Source organism: Pseudophryne corroboree, chromosome 3, assembly GCF_028390025.1.
Source record: "Pseudophryne corroboree isolate aPseCor3 chromosome 3, aPseCor3.hap2, whole genome shotgun sequence".
In the NCBI taxonomy this organism is placed as follows: Eukaryota; Metazoa; Chordata; class Amphibia; order Anura; family Myobatrachidae; genus Pseudophryne; species Pseudophryne corroboree.
Genome location: NC_086446.1, coordinates 354341585 through 354355576, shown reverse-complemented (window position 1 = coordinate 354355576; position 13992 = coordinate 354341585). Strand labels below are relative to the sequence as shown.

Genomic DNA, 13992 nt, shown 5'->3' with positions numbered 1-13992 from the left:
GTAAAGCCGAGACCCCTCGGGCAGCCGCCCAAGATGAGCCCACCTTCCTTGTGGAATGGGCTTTTACAGATTTTGGCTGTGGCAGGCCTGCCACAGAATGTGCAAGCTGAATTGTACTACAAATCCAACGAGCAATAGTCTGCTTAGAAGCAGGAGCACCCAGCTTGTTGGGTGCATACAGAATAAACAACGAGTCAGATTTTCTGACTCCAGCCGTCCTGGAAACCTATATTTCCAGGGCTCTGACAACGTCTAGCAACTTGGAGTCCTCCAAGACCCTAGTAGCCGCAGGCACCACAATAGGTTGATTCAGGTGAAACGCTGAAAACCACCTTAGGGAGAAACTGAGGACAAGTCCTCAATTCCGCCCTGTCCGAATGGAAAATCAGATGAGGGCTTTTACAGGATAAAGCTGCCAATTCTGACACGCACCTGGCCCAGGCCAACAGCATGACCACTTTCCATGTGAGATATTTTAACTCCACATATTTAAGTGGTTCAAACCAATGTGACTTTTGGAACCCAAAAACTACATTTAGATCCCAAGGTGCCACTGGAGGCACAAAAGGAGGCTGTATATACAGTACCCCTTTCACAACGTCTGAACTTCAGGGACTGAAGCTAGTTCTTTTTGGAAGAAAATTGACAGGGCCGAAATTTGAACCTTAATGGACCCCCATTTCAGGCCCATAGACACTCCTGTTTGCAGGAAATGTAGGAATCGACCTAGTTGAAAATTCCTCCGTCGGGGCCTTACTGGCCTCGCACCACGCAACATTTTCGCCAAATGCGGTGGAAATGTTTTGCGGTTATATCTTTCCTGGCTTTGATCAGGATAGGAATGACTTCATCCGGAATGCCTTTCTCCTTCAGGATCCGGCGTTCAACCGCCATGCCGTCAAATGCAGCTGCGGTAAGTCTTGGAACAGACAGGGTCCTTGCTGGAGCAGGTCCCTTCTTAGAGGTAGAGGCTACGGATCTTTCGTGAGCATCTCTTGAAGTTCCGGTTACCAAGTCCATCTTGATTCGGAACCACGAATATAGTGCTTACTCCTCTCCATCTTATAATTCTCAGTACCTTGGGTATGAGAGGCAGAGGAGGAAACACATACACTGACCGGTACACCCACTGTGTTACCAGAGCGTCTACAGCTATTGCCTGAGGGTCCCTTGACCTGGCGCAATACTTGTCGAGTTTTATAAACATGTGGAAGACTTCTGGGTGAAGTCCCCACTCTCCCGGGTGGAGGTCGTGTCTGCTGAGGAAGTCTGCTTCCCAGATGTCCACTCCCGGAATGAATATTGCTGACAGTGCTATCACATGATTTTTCGCCCAGCGAAGAATCCTTGCAGCTTCTGCCATTGCCCTCCTGCTTCTTGTGTCACCCTGTCCGTTTACGTGGGTGACTGCCGTGATGTTGTCCGAATGGATCAACTCCGGGTGACCTTGAAGCAGAGGTCTTGCTGAGCTTAGAGCATTGTAAATGGCCCTTAGCTTCAGGATATTTATGTGAAGTGATGTCTCCAGGCTTGATCATAAGCTCTGGAAATTCCTTCCCTGTGTGACTGCTCCCCAGCCTCGCAGGCTGGCATCCGTGGTCACCAGGACCCAGTCCTGAATGTGCGGCCCTCTAGAAGATGAGCACTCTGCAACCACCACAGGAGAGACACCCTTGTGCTTGGTGCCAGGGTTATCCGCTGATGCATCTGAAGATGCGACCCGGACCATTTGTCTAGCAGGTCCCACTGGAAAGTTCTTGCGTGGAATCTGCCGAATGGGATTGCTTCATAGGAAGCCACCATTTTTCCCAGAACCATTTCATTGATGTACTGAGACTTGGCTCGGTTATAGGAGGTTCCCGACTAGCTCGGATAACTCCCTGACTTTCTCCTCCGGGAGAAACACCTTTTTCTGGACTGTGTCCAGGATCATCCCTAGGAACAGAAGACGAGTCGTCGGAATCAGCTGCGATTTTGGAATATTGAGAATCCAATCGTGCTGCCGCAACACTACCTGAGATAGTGCTACACCGACCTCCAACTGTTCCCTGGATCTTACCCTTATCAGGGAATTGTCCAAGTAAGGGATAACTAAAATTCCCTTTCGAAGGAGTATCATCATTTCGGCCATTACCTTAGTAAAGACCCAGGGTGCCGTGGACCATCCATACGGCAGCGTCTGAAACTGATAGTGACAGTTCTGTACCATAAACCTGAGGTACCCTTGGCGAGAAGGGTAAATTGGGACATGAAGGTAAGCATCCTTGATGTCCCGAGACATCATGTAGTCCCCTTCTTCCAGGTTCGCAATCACTGCTCTGAGTGACTCAATCTTGAATTTGAACCTCCGTATGTAAGTGTTCAAGATTTTAGATTTAGAATCGGTCTCACCGAGCCGTCCGGCTTCGGTACCACAACCGTGTGGAATAATACTCCGTTCCCTGTTGCAGGAGGGGTACCTTGATTATCACCTGCTGGGAATACAGCTTGTGAATGGCTTCCAAAACTGCCTCCCCGTCAGAAGGAGACATCGGTAAAGCCGACTTTAGGAAACGGCGAGGGGGAGACGTCTCGAATTCCAATTTGTACCCCTGAGATATCGCCTGAAGGATCCAGGGGTCTACTTGCGAGTGAGCCCACTGCGCGCTGAAATTCATTGAGACGGGCCCCCACCGTGCCTGGTTCTGCTTGTAAAGCCCCAGCGTCATACTGAGGGCTTGGCAGAGGCGGGAGAGGGCTTCTGTTCCTGGGAACTGGCTGATTTCTGCAGCCTTTTTTCCTCTCCCTCTGTCACGGGGCAGAAATGAGGAACCTTTCGCCCGCTTGCCCACGAAAAGACTGCGCCTGATAATACGGCGTCTTCTAATGTTGAGAGGCGACCTGGGGTACAAACGTGGATTTCCCAGCTGTTGCCGTGGCCACCAGGTCTGAAAGACCGACCCCAAATAACTCCTCCCCTTAATAAGGCAATACTTCCAAATGCCGTTTGGAATCCGCATCACCTGACCACTGTCGTGTCCATAACCCTCTACTGGCAGAAATGGACAACGCACTTAGACTTGATGCCAGTCGGCAAATATTCCGCTGTGCATCACGCATATCTAGAAATGCATCTATTAAATGCTCTATAGGCAATAATATATCAATATTTTCAGTCAGGGAATCCGACCACGCCAACCCAGCACTGCACATACAGGCTGAGGCGATTGCTGGTCGCAGTAGAACACCAGTATGTGTGTAAATACATTTTAGGATACCCTCCTGCTTTCTATCAGCAGGAACCTTAAGGGCGGCCATCTCAGGAGAGGGTAGAGCCCTTGTTCTTACAAGCGTGTGAGCGCTTTATCCACCCTAGGGGGTGTTTCCCAACGCACCCTAACCTCTGGCGGGAAAGGATATAATGCCAATAACATTTTAGAAATTATCAGTTGTTATCGGGGGAAACCCACGCTTCATCACACACCTCACTTAATTTCTCAGATTCAGGAAAACTACAGGTAGTTTTTCCTCACCGAACATAATACCCCTTTTTGGTGGTACTCGTATTATCAGAAATGTGTAAAACATTTTTCATTGCCTCAATCATGTAACGTGTGGCCCTACTGGAAGTCACATTTGTCTCTTCACCGTCGACACTGGAGTCAGTATCCGTGTCGGCGTCTATATCTGCCATCTGAGGTAACGGGCGCTTTAGAGCCCCTGACGGCCTATGAGACGTCTGGACAGGCACAAGCTGAGTAGCCGGCTGTCTCATGTCAACCACTGTCTTTTATACAGAGCTGACACCGTCACGTAATTCCTTCCAACAGTTCATCCACTCAGGTGTCGACCCCCTAGGGGGTGACATCACTATTACAGGCAATCTGCTCCGTATCCACATCATTTTTCTCCTCATACATGTCGACACAAACGTACCGACATACAGCACACACACAGGGAATGCTCTGATAGAGGACAGGACCCCACTAGCCCTTTGGGGAGACAGAGGGAGAGTTTGCCAGCACACACCAGAGCGCTATATATATATATACACACACAGGGATAACCTTATATAAGTGTTTTTCCCCTTATAGCTGCTGTATCTTTTAATACTGCACGTAATTAGTGCCCCCCTCTCTTTTTTAACCCTTTCTGTAGTGTAGTGATTGCAGGGGAGAGCCAGGGAGCTTCCCTCCAACGGAGCTGTGAGGGAAAATGGCGCCAGTGTGCTGAGGAGATAAGGCCGCCGATAAGGGGGCGGAGCCTATCTCCCGTTTTTCTATGTATTCTGGCAGGGGTTAAATTCATCCATATAGCCCAGGAGCTATATGTGATGCATTTTTTGCCATCCAAGGTGTTTTTATTGCGTCTCAGGGCGCCCCCCCCAGCGCCCTGCACCCTCAGTGACCGGAGTGTGAAGTGTGCTGAGAGCAATGGCGCACAGCTGCAGTGCTGTGCGCTACCTTGTTGAAGACAGGACGTCTTCTGCCGCCGATTTTCCGGACCTCTTCTGTCTTCTGGCTCTGTAAGGGGGCCGGCGGCGCGGCTCTGGGACCCATCCATGGCTGGGCCTGTGATCGTCCCTCTGGAGCTAATGTCCAGTAGCCTAAGAAGCCCAATCCACTCTGCACGCAGGTGAGTTCGCTTCTTCTCCCCTTAGTCCCTCGATGCAGTGAGCCTGTTGCCAGCAGGTCTCACTGAAAATAAAAAACCTAAAACTAAACTTTTCACTAAGCAGCTCAGGAGAGCCACCTAGTGTGCACCCTTCTCGTTCGGGCACAAAAATCTAACTGAGGCTTGGAGGAGGGTCATAGGGGGAGGAGCCAGTGCACACCAGGTAGTTCTAAAGCTTTACTTTTGTGCCCAGTCTCCTGCGGAGCCGCTATTCCCCATGGTCCTTACGGAGTCCCCAGCATCCACTTAAGACGTTAGAGAAATGGGATTTTTGTTCTCTAGATGCCATTGAAAGGTCATCCTCCAATGCACCAGCCCGGGCTGCCACTGCTTTTGCCATCAAAGCCATGGCTCGTTTTAGGATTACCCCAGACAAGGAGAAAATGGTTAAGAAAACCATCTATTTTCCCATCCGTGACATCATTTAATGATGTTAAAGGCAATGTAGATTTTCGCACAAATCGGATGACACGCGTATCTACTTTGGGAGTCAGATCCCTTTTTAAAACAGCACGGAAGAGGATAATGGGAATTCCATTTCCGTGGAATTAGAAACTTTTTACTGGGTGTAACCCAAGCCTCTTGCATAATTTCCATCAGCTGTTCTCATCCACAAAACTCAGTCTTATCTATTTTGGGATGTTTAAACACAGGTGCCTTAGATTTTAACAAAGGCTCAACTACCTCCTACAAGGATAGAATGTCTTTCATAGCACTAATTAGCTCAGGAATGTCCACTGAGCCGAGGCCTTCCTCCTCGTCACTGTATGCAGACCCAGAGTGCGACGAGTCCTCATCCTTCGACAAGTCCTCATCTGAAACGTGTAGACTTAAGATGTTATTTCATGTCTAAGTGATTTACTTACCACAGTCCTTTCAGCCCGTTTCTGTTGAGAGGCTGCCAATTCCTGTACTGGATGTGATAAACCCCAGGTGGAATGTTGCATGTAAGGGTTAATAGGATAACCTATCCCTGGTATAAGAGCTGGCATTATCCACTCAGCTATACTGGATGGATGTCTGTGCAAAAGTAGCCCATGGGTGTTGAACCTGAACCCGTGCCTGCCTCAGATTTAAGAGGCTTTGGTGAAAGCTGACACAATTTGCACATAATCCATTTTGAACCAGATCCTGAGAGGTTAACCCAGCTTTGCAAGACAAACATGACACGAGTGTTGGTGCTGCTGTGGAGAGAGTGTATCCTCCTTACCCTTGTCTCTTAGACATGACCAATAAATCACACCTTTTCAGTGTTAAATAAACAAATTGTGATTGCAATCACTTTAAAATTTGTTAGTGACATACAATCCGATACCTCCCTGCTTTGCACCAGCATTGAAGATCGGAATACACAGAAACGGACAGAAAATAGTAAAGTCAATCAGTCACAGGTTATACATTAGTATAATAAGCAATATGAACACATAATAAACTACAGATACATTTCAAGTATGTAGGAGAAACATTACTGCATTACGTTACATAGGAGTTTAAACGTATTTAGTCGCACAGCGAAAGAAAACAGCAGCAATAGTTTACAGACTTGTATGCATCAGGCATTTATCCAGCTATTCGTACCAAAGGTAGATAGAGACTTAGTGCTGCATTACCCAGCTAAGGACAATGGGATACAGGAAAACTTCACCCTGCTTCCAGGATCGATCAATACGTTATTGAACACTGAGTGGATCCAGACGCTATTAGTGTACACAACCGCCGGTGAACCTACAGTGAACACAGATGCACCAGTCATACACCTGCCTATGCTGCGACTGGGTCCTTTTAGATGCACAGCATCTCAGACAAAAGCGGGAACCTCGGAGGAAACTGGTCATGAACCAAGGGGGAGGGACGACCAAAAGAGCATCTTACTCCCCGCTGCTTACATCAACCCTAGGGATCGCAGCCTCATTCTACCCCTGGAGCCTATGATCCCTGAGGCCTAGCGCTGGTGCACCCTATATGGCAGAGACTGTTCGGTAGTCTCCACCCCGATACAGTGCAGCTGTGTCTCGCGTTTCCCCTACTAAGCGGAACCTATGCCTTACCTCTCCCCATGCTCCAACCACTGCCTGGTAACATCTGCTGGACTTGCTAGTACATCCTACACAGACGCCCACCAAAACACTGTACACGTGGGTAAGCATAGTCGTGACCCAGCAGGGAATTGTTGGATCGACTCTTTCTAAAGTAAGTATATGACGCTTTGTAAAAAGATTGCTCAAAAAAATATAGTAAGACTATAAAAGAAATCTTATGGCTGCTAAAACCCATCAGCTCATTGACCATGGTCCTGCTCCTGCCGCACCAAACAAAAAACTGAATTGCCTGAGCCAGGAGGCATGGATATAGGAACGGGTCCGTTGTAATCTGGGAGGCCGAAAGCTTTGATCGTTTGGTGCCAATCCACTGTGGCTACCTCATATCCCAATGATTACCTGTGGACCGTGAAGGAGAACATTTTATATAAGGAATAAGCCCTAAATGTTTAAGCATGGAAGTCGAGCTATTGTGGATCATCGCGCAAAAGATCACCCACAGCATAGCTAAAAGACAACCAATTTTTACAGTGAGCTTATGAACCAGTGACATCACTGAAACAAAACCATTAGTTCAGAATATAAAATGGTAGTGTCAGAAACGCTCTCAAGTCCAGTTTATACTGTAATAAGATAATAGGGATGGCTCCACTGTAAGAGATGCATTTCAAAGCCAGTAGCACTATATATTTCCAAGATAAGGGCCGTATAGTTGTATCATAGACTGGCTTATATTAGAAGAGCCACCAGAATACTGGTAAAAAATAAGATTTTACTTACCGATAAATCTATTTCTCGGAGTCCGTAGTGGATGCTGGGGTTCCTGAAAGGACCATGGGGAATAGCGGCTCCGCAGGAGACAGGGCACAAAAAGTAAAGCTTTTCCAGATCAGGTGGTGTGCACTGGCTCCTCCCCCTATGACCCTCCTCCAGACTCCAGTTAGGTACTGTGCCCGGACGAGCGTACACAATAAGGGAGGATTTTGAATCCCGGGTAAGACTCATACCAGCCACACCAATCACACCGTACAACTTGTGATCTAAACCCAGTTAACAGTATGATAACAGCGGAGCCTCTGAAAGATGGCTTCCTTCAACAATAACCCGAATTAGTTAACAATAACTATGTACAATTATTGCAGATAATCCGCACTTGGGATGGGCGCCCAGCATCCACTACGGACTCCGAGAAATAGATTTATCGGTAAGTAAAATCTTATTTTCTCTATCGTCCTAGTGGATGCTGGGGTTCCTGAAAGGACCATGGGGATTATACCAAAGCTCCCAAACGGGCGGGAGAGTGCGGATGACTCTGCAGCACCGAATGAGAGAACTCCAGGTCCTCCTTAGCCAGAGTATCAAATTTGTAAAATTTTACAAACGTGTTCTCCCCTGACCACGTAGCTGCTCGGCAAAGTTGTAATGCCGAGACCCCTCGGGCAGCCGCCCAAGATGAGCCCACCTTCCTTGTGGAGTGGGCCTTTACAGATTTAGGCTGTGGCAGGCCTGCCACAGAATGTGCAAGTTGGATTGTGCTACAGATCCAACGAGCAATCGTCTGCTTAGACGCAGGAGCACCCATCTTGTTGGGTGCATACAATATAAACAACGAGTCAGATTTTCTGACTCCAGCTGTCCTTGCAATATATATTTTTAATGCTCTGACAACGTCCAGTAACTTGGAGTCCTCCAAGTCACTTGTAGCCGCAGGCACTACAATAGGCTGGTTCAGATGAAATGCTGACACCACCTTAGGGAGAAAATGCGGACGAGTCCGCAGTTCTGCCCTGTCCGAATGGAAAATCAGATATGGGCTTTTGTAAGATAAAGCTGCCAGTTCTGACACTCTCCTGGCCGAAGCCAGGGCTAGAAGCATGGTCACTTTCCATGTGAGATATTTCAAATCCACCTTCTTTAGTGGTTCAAACCAATGAGATTTTAGAAAGTCCAAAACCACATTGAGATCCCACGGTGCCACTGGAGGCACCACAGGAGGCTGTATATGTAGCACTCCCTTAACAAAGGTCTGGACTTCAGGGACTGAAGCCAATTCTTTTTGAAAGAAAATCGACAGGGCCGAAATTTGAACCTTAATAGATCCCAATTTGAGACCCATAGACAATCCTGATTGCAGGAAATGTAGGAATCGACCCAGTTGAAATTCCTCCGTCGGAGCACTCCGATCTTCGCACCACGCAACATATTTTCGCCAAATTCGGTGATAATGTTGCACGGTTACTTCCTTCCTTTAATCAAAGTAGGAATGACTTCTTCCGGCATGCCTTTTTCCTTTAGGATCCGGCGTTCAACCGCCATGCCGTCAAACGCAGCCGCGGTAAGTCTTGAAACAGACAGGGACCCTGCTGAAGCAAGTCCCTCCTTAGAGGTAGAGGCCACGGATCTTCCGTGATCATCTCTTGAAGTTCCGGGTACCAAGTCCTTCTTGGCCAATCCGGAACCACTAGTATCGTCCTTACGCCTCTTTGCCGTATAATTCTCAATACTTTTGGCATGAGAGGCAGAGGAGGAAACACATACACCGACTGGTACACCCAAGGCGTTACCAGCGCGTCCACAGCTATTGCCTGCGGATCTCTTGACCTGGCGCAATACCTGTCCAGTTTTTTGTTGAGGCGAGACGCCATCATGTCCACCATTGGTCTTTCCCAACGGGTTACCAGCAAGTGGAAGACTTCTGGATGAAGTCCCCACTCTCCCGGGTGAAGATCGTGTCTGCTGAGGAAGTCTGCTTCCCAGTTGTCCACTCCCGGGATGAACACTGCTGACAGTGCTATCACATGATTCTCTGCCCAGCGAAGAATCCTTGCAGCTTCTGCCATTGCACTCCTGCTTCTTGTGCCGCCCTGTCTGTTCACATGGGCGACTGCCGTGATGTTGTCCGACTGGATCAACACCGGTTTTCCCTGAAGCAGAGGTTCTGCCTGGCTTAGAGCATTATATATTGCTCTTAGTTCCAGAATGTTTATGTGAAGAGACGTTTCCAGGCTCGTCCATACTCCCTGGAAGTTTCTTCCTTGTGTGACTGCTCCCCAGCCTCTCAGGCTGGCGTCCGTGGTCACCAGGATCCAATCCTGTATGCCGAATCTGCGGCCCTCCAATAGATGAGCACTCTGCAACCACCACAGAAGAGACACCCTTGTCCTTGGAGACAGGGTTATCCGCAGGTGCATCTGAAGATGCGACCCTGACCATTTTGCGTGGAATCTGCCGAATGGAATTGCTTCGTAAGAAGCCACCATTTTTCCCAGGACTCTTGTGCATTGATGTACAGACACCTTTCCTGGTTTTAGGAGGTTCCTGACAAGCTCGGATAACTCCTTGGCTTTTTCCTCCGGGAGAAAAACCTTTTTCTGAACCGTGTCCAGAATCATCCCTAGGAACAGCAGACGAGTTGTCGGCATTAACTGGGATTTTGGAATATTCAGAATCCACCCGTGCTGTTTTAGCACTTCTTGCGACAGTGCTAATCCCATCTCTAGCTGTTCTCTGGACCTTGCCCTTATTAGGAGATCGTCCAAGTATGGGATAATTAATATGCCTTTTCTTCGAAGAAGAATCATCATCTCGGCCATTACCTTTGTAAAGACCCGAGGTGCCGTGGACAATCCGAACGGCAGCGTCTGAAACTGATAGTGACAGTTTTGTACAACGAACCTGAGGTACCCCTGGTGTGAGGGGTAAATTGGAACGTGGAGATACGCATCCTTGATGTCCAAGGATACCATAAAGTCCCCCTCTTCCAGGTTCGCTATCACTGCTCTGAGTGACTCCATCTTGAACTTCTTTATGTACAGGTTCAAGGACTTCAGATTTAGAATAGGCCTTACCGAGCCATCCGGCTTCGGTACCACAAAAAGAGTGGAATAATACCCCTTCCCTTGTTGTAGAAGAGGTACCTTGACTATCACCTGCTGAGAGTACAGCTTGTGAATGGCTTCCAAAACCGTCTCCCTTTCGGAGGGGGACGTTGGTAAAGCAGACTTCAGGAAACGGCGAGGTGGATCTGTCTCTAATTTCAACCTGTACCCCTGAGATATTATCTGCAGGATCCAGGGATCTACCTGCGAGTGAGCCCACTGCGCGCTGTAATTTTTGAGACGACCACCCACCGTCCCCGAGTCCGCTTGAGAAGCCCCAGCGTCATGCTGAGGCTTTTGTAGAAGCCGGGGAAGGCTTCTGTTCCTGGGAAGGAGCTGCATGTTGCTGTCTCTTCCCTCGACCTCTGCCTCGTGGCAGATATGAATAGCCCTTTGCTCTCTTATTTTTAAAGGAACGAAAGGGCTGCGGTTGAAAAGTCGGTGCCTTTTTCTGTTGGGGAGTGACTTGAGGTAGAAAGGTGGATTTCCCGGCTGTAGCCGTGGCCACCAAATCTGATAGACCGACTCCAAATAACTCCTCCCCTTTATACGGCAAAACTTCCATATGTCGTTTTGAATCCGCATCGCCTGTCCACTGTCGCGTCCATAAAGCTCTTCTGGCCGAAATGGACATAGCACTTACCCGTGATGCCAGTGTGCAGATATCCCTCTGTGCATCACGCATATAAAGAAATGCATCCTTTATTTGTTCTAACGACAGTAAAATATTGTCCCTGTCCAGGGTATCAATATTTTCAATCAGGGACTCTGACCAAACTACCCCAGCACTGCACATCCAGGCAGTCGCTATAGCTGGTCGTAGTATAACACCTGCATGTGTGTATATACTTTTTTGGATATTTTCCATCCTCCTATCTGATGGATCTTTAAGTGCGGCCGTCTCAGGAGAGGGTAACGCCACTTGTTTAGATAAGCGTGTTAGCGCCTTGTCCACCCTAGGAGGTGTTTCCCAGCGCTCCCTAACCTCTGGCGGGAAAGGGTATAATGCCAATAATTTCTTTGAAATTATCAGCTTTTTATCAGGGGCAACCCACGCTTCATTACACACGTCATTTAATTCTTCTGATTCAGGAAAAACTATAGGTAGTTTTTTCACACCCCACATAATACCCTGTTTAGTGGTACCTGTAGTATCAGCTAAATGTAACGCCTCCTTCATTGCCAAAATCATATAACGTGTGGCCCTACTGGAAAATACGGTTGATTCGTCACCGTCACCACTGGAGTCAGTGCCTGTGTCTGGGTCTGTGTCGACCGACTGAGGCAAAGGGCGTTTCACAGCCCCTGACGGTGTTTGAGTCGCCTGGACAGGCACTAATTGATTTCTCATGTCGTCAAACGACTGCTTTAGCGTGTTGACACTATCCCGTAGTTCCATAAATAAAGGCATCCATTCTGGTGTCGACTCCCTAGGGGGTGACATCCTCATATTTGGCAATTGCTCCGCCTCCACACCAATATCGTCCTCATACATGTCGACACACACGTACCGACACACAGCAGACACACAGGGAATGCTCCTAACGAAGACAGGACCCACTAGCCCTTTGGGGAGACAGAGGGAGAGTTTGCCAGCACACACCAAAAGCGCTATATATAACAGGGATAGCCTTATAATAAGTGCTCCCTTATAGCTGCTTTATATATATCAAAATATCGCCATAAATTTGCCCCCCCTCTCTGTTTTACCCTGTTTCTGTAGTGCAGTGCAGGGGAGAGACCTGGGAGCCGTCCTGACCAGCGGAGCTGTGAGAGGAAATGGCGCCGTGTGCTGAGGAGATAGGCCCCGCCCCTTTTCCGGCGGGCTCGTCTCCCGCTATTTAGTGAATCCAGGCAGGGGTTAAATATCTCCATATAGCCTCTGGGGGCTATATGTGAGGTATTTTTAGCCTTTATATAGGTTACATTTGCCTCCCAGGGCGCCCCCCCCCAGCGCCCTGCACCCTCAGTGACTGCGTGTGAAGTGTGCTGAGAGGAAAATGGCGCACAGCTGCAGTGCTGTGCGCTACCTTTAGAAGACTGCAGGAGTCTTCAGCCGCCGATTCTGGACCTCTTCTGACTTCAGCATCTGCAAGGGGGCCGGCGGCGCGGCTCCGGTGACCATCCAGGCTGTACCTGTGATCGTCCCTCTGGAGCTGATGTCCAGTAGCCAAGAAGCCAATCCATCCTGCACGCAGGTGAGTTCACTTCTTCTCCCCTCAGTCCCTCGTTGCAGTGATCCTGTTGCCAGCAGGACTCACTGTAAAATAAAAAACCTAAGCTAAACTTTTTCTAAGCAGCTCTTTAGGAGAGCCACCTAGATTGCACCCTTCTCGGCCGGGCACAAAAATCTAACTGGAGTCTGGAGGAGGGTCATAGGGGGAGGAGCCAGTGCACACCACCTGATCTGGAAAAGCTTTACTTTTTGTGCCCTGTCTCCTGCGGAGCCGCTATTCCCCATGGTCCTTTCAGGAACCCCAGCATCCACTAGGACGATAGAGAAATAGATGCAGCCCCAGTGCTCCAATGCCAAGGAGGAACCTAGTAGAATTGTAGTGTTTGTAGATGGTAGAGTACGCATGCACACTAAACAGGGCAAGGACTTTGGCAATTTAAAAAAAAAAAAAAAACAAGCCTATACTACAGGTGGAGACCATTATAAAGCAGAAGTATCCCACAGAAACAAGCACATGAGTAACTGGGCAGGATACATGCAGCTTTGATATCCTGTCCTGTAAACATAACTTGTAGCAAGGAAAGGGACTGCAGATAACCATCTACTTACATTGAGACAGTGGCTTCACGACAGTCTGGCTCCTAACATCCGACTCCACTATTTCTACTGCTCGCCTGCAAATTGGAAACACTTGTTGGATATAAACATTTAACTTAAAGATGAAACAGTGTCTGGGGAGGATTGGCTGACAGGGGGTCTTAAGTTGTTTAAACACATTTCCTGTAAACCTAAATACAAATACAGAGAGACCAAGCACTGAGACATATGTTTGCTATATAACAAGGTCAAACTATAGATGAATCAGTACTGAACATGACATTTACATTACCAAGTTCAAAAATGTTAATGTAGTGGGGTGGCAAACAGGTGGTTGTTACCTCACATATAAGCCCTATTACCCCATGTACTTTTCTCTACCTCCAGAAACAGCAGCACCAGACTATTGGGTTCAGCTGGTACCACTTTTGTGGTTATGACTGCATATGGAGCAATGTTGAATACTGTATTCTATTGCACGTTTCCAGTTTTGGTTACAAAGTACATAAGCAGAAACAGTGCAAACAAAACTGGAAACGTGCAAGAGACTACAGTATTGAAAATTGCACCATACTCAATCATAACACCGACATGAGCAGTACAGTACAAAGTTTCTTAAAGGCCACCATTACATTCCAGGTTAAGGATA

The 13992-nt window shown here is 48.1% G+C and overlaps 1 protein-coding gene and 1 long non-coding RNA gene across 3 annotated transcripts in view; one reads left to right on the top strand and one right to left on the bottom strand.

Moving 5' to 3' along the window:
- Positions 1-13992, bottom strand: part of CDC6 (cell division cycle 6) — a 103416-nt gene that overhangs the window by 6308 nt on the left and 83116 nt on the right. For both annotated transcript variants that reach the window (XM_063959781.1, XM_063959780.1), the window contains one exon: positions 13356-13420. In XM_063959781.1, coding sequence (XP_063815851.1) covers positions 13356-13420 — 65 coding nt within the window. The remainder of the gene's footprint in view (positions 1-13355; positions 13421-13992) is intronic.
- The window catches only part of LOC135055563 (uncharacterized), a 224165-nt gene that overhangs the window by 135287 nt on the left and 74886 nt on the right, over positions 1-13992 (top strand). The window lies entirely within an intron of this gene.